The following is a 2,124-nucleotide window of genomic DNA, read 5'->3' as shown; positions in this document are numbered from 1 at the left end:
ACGCGCGCGTGTGAGTGTGTGTGTGTGTGTGTGTGTGTGTGTGTGTGTGTGTGTGTGTGTGTATGTGTGTGATGTGGTGATTAGAAATAGCCTCTGCTTAGAGGACAACCCAGATTGTCCTATGTGGGTAGAGATATGGGTGCTCTTTACCCGGGTGCACTTCATGACCCGTGTTTTTTCCCTGATAAAGTAAGGAATCCCACCCCAGGGCAATCTTTTTTTTTTCTTTTTAATTTTTTTTATCCTCACCCAAGGATATTTTTCTGTTGATATTTAAAGAGAGTGGAAGAGAGAGAGAGAGACAGAGAGAAATATTGATGTGAGAGAAACACAACGATTGGTTGCCCCCTGCCTCTGAACCCAACCAGGGTCTGGACCAGGGAGGAGCCTGCAACCGGAGGTACGTGCCCTTGACCAGAATCGAACCCGGGACACTTCAGTCTGCAGGCTGACCCTCTATCCACTGAGCCAAACTGGCTCGGGCCAGGGCAATCTTTATAGAAGCATTTACCTCGGGGACTGACCACCACCTCCTCCCCGCCTCCCACCCCCCAACACACACCCAACATGGGAATCTAAGAGATTTGTCCTAATTCCCCAGTTGAGCAGCTGTGGGGCTGAGAGTTGCTCACAAAGTTTGCAGCCTTGTTGGGAGGACCCCCAGATCACTGCCCCCCCTTGTCCGCTGCCTTGGGAAGCTCACCGCCTGCTCAGGTTGAGGTGTCCAAGGGAGAAACCCTAATGTAACAAGTTGTTTGATAATCAGGTAACCTGAGAGCTGTGTCCAGGCTGTTTAGGGGGAAGAGGGTCAACTCTGGGTGGGCGTGGCCTAGGGGCCCAGGCTGTGCCCTGAGCAGCCCTTTGGGAGACCAGGAGCTTCTGTGTTGCATCCTGATTAGGTGATAGGGTGGCAGTGGGGCGGGAGCTGCTGACGGGGAGCTGAGGGGCGGACCCACAGCCCCTGGAGGCAGAGGCGCTTGCAAGGAGTCAAGACCTGTGGCCCAGGAGCTGCTGTCCTCCCACAATGCGGTTCTTCGCTCTGGTCCTGGGCTCCCTGGCTGCTTGCACTGCTTGGGGTGAGTCCTTCTGAAATACAAATAGCGGGGGGAGGGGGCACATTTGGAAATTCGTGTCTGGTGCGAGGTGGGGAGCTGCGTGCTGGGTAAACCTGTGATGGGTGTGGTTCCGAAACGATGTGATGGTAGTGCATCCATGAGTTGCAGCAGACCCAGGGGTGAGGGACCGTGGAGACGGACCACCGCTCACCGCACCCCTGTGCACGAGGACCTGTAGGAGGTCATCTATTTCCCCGCTTATTGGTCCAGATGTGGCCAAATCATAGACAGCGGCTTAGCAGCATGTTAACATCGACTCCACGGGCATGTGGGTCCTTAGTCAGGGCGCCTCCTTCTCTAAAATGTGTGATGATGGTACACCTCCCTGGGGGTGAGGGGGAGGAAGGGGGGGATCTCCTTAGGATGAAATGGGTTGATTCTTTGGGGTTAGGGGAAGTGCCACGGAAGAATCCTTAAATAAAGGGGTTGTTTTAAAGTGTCCTGTTTTAATAGAAACTGCTGGAGGGCCTGCAGATCAGGAGCCACTTCATTGAGAAAATAGGTTGTTACTCCCAGTTTCCAAGAGGCAGAGGGGGCCCACCACCATGATTGCCACAAGGTAAACAGCAGGTAGGTCAGGAGACGGAGGAGGGAGGAAGTGTGGCAAGAGTCTTGGTGGTGGTTGCAGGTCAGGGCAAGCTATGCAAATAGGCAATTTCAGTGGTGGTTGGCAGGGATCTGGCCCTGGAGTGATAAGGGCAGGAAGATAGTGGCTGGGACATGGTAGCCTGAGAAGCTATTGAGGGAGGAGGGCAGGGGTATAGAATCTGGCATGCTAGAAGGGCAATTTAATGACTATCTCTAGGAATTGGTTCACTCTAAGGGGGGCAGGGGCAGTACCTCCAGAGTCAGCCATACCTGGGATGTCAGTCAATGTATCAGAACAGAAAATTAAAGACATGGTGAGGAGTTGTTCTATGGGATCGTTTTGCTTTCCTGGGTCTGGAGCTAAAACACAACTGAGGCCAAGATATTGTGTTCCATTTGGTTGTAAAATCTGTCTCAATAA

At 52.9% G+C, this 2,124-nt stretch overlaps 1 protein-coding gene across 1 annotated transcript in view; it reads left to right on the top strand.

Annotated features, from left to right (window-relative positions):
* The first annotated feature begins 947 nt into the window (after positions 1-947).
* LOC102768024 (liver carboxylesterase 1-like) overlaps positions 948-2,124 on the top strand; it is a 26,426-nt gene continuing 25,249 nt past the window's right edge. Inside the window, exon 1 of the mRNA XM_006777072.2 lies at positions 948-1,076. Coding sequence (XP_006777135.1) covers positions 1,025-1,076 — 52 coding nt within the window. The 5' untranslated portion in view covers positions 948-1,024. The remainder of the gene's footprint in view (positions 1,077-2,124) is intronic.

The sequence above is a fragment of the Myotis davidii genome, unplaced genomic scaffold (genome assembly GCF_000327345.1).
Source record: "Myotis davidii unplaced genomic scaffold, ASM32734v1 scaffold328, whole genome shotgun sequence".
Classification (NCBI taxonomy): Eukaryota; Metazoa; Chordata; class Mammalia; order Chiroptera; family Vespertilionidae; genus Myotis; species Myotis davidii.
The sequence above is the reverse complement of the archived record's forward strand: the minus strand, read 5'-3'. Positions and strand labels throughout refer to the sequence as shown.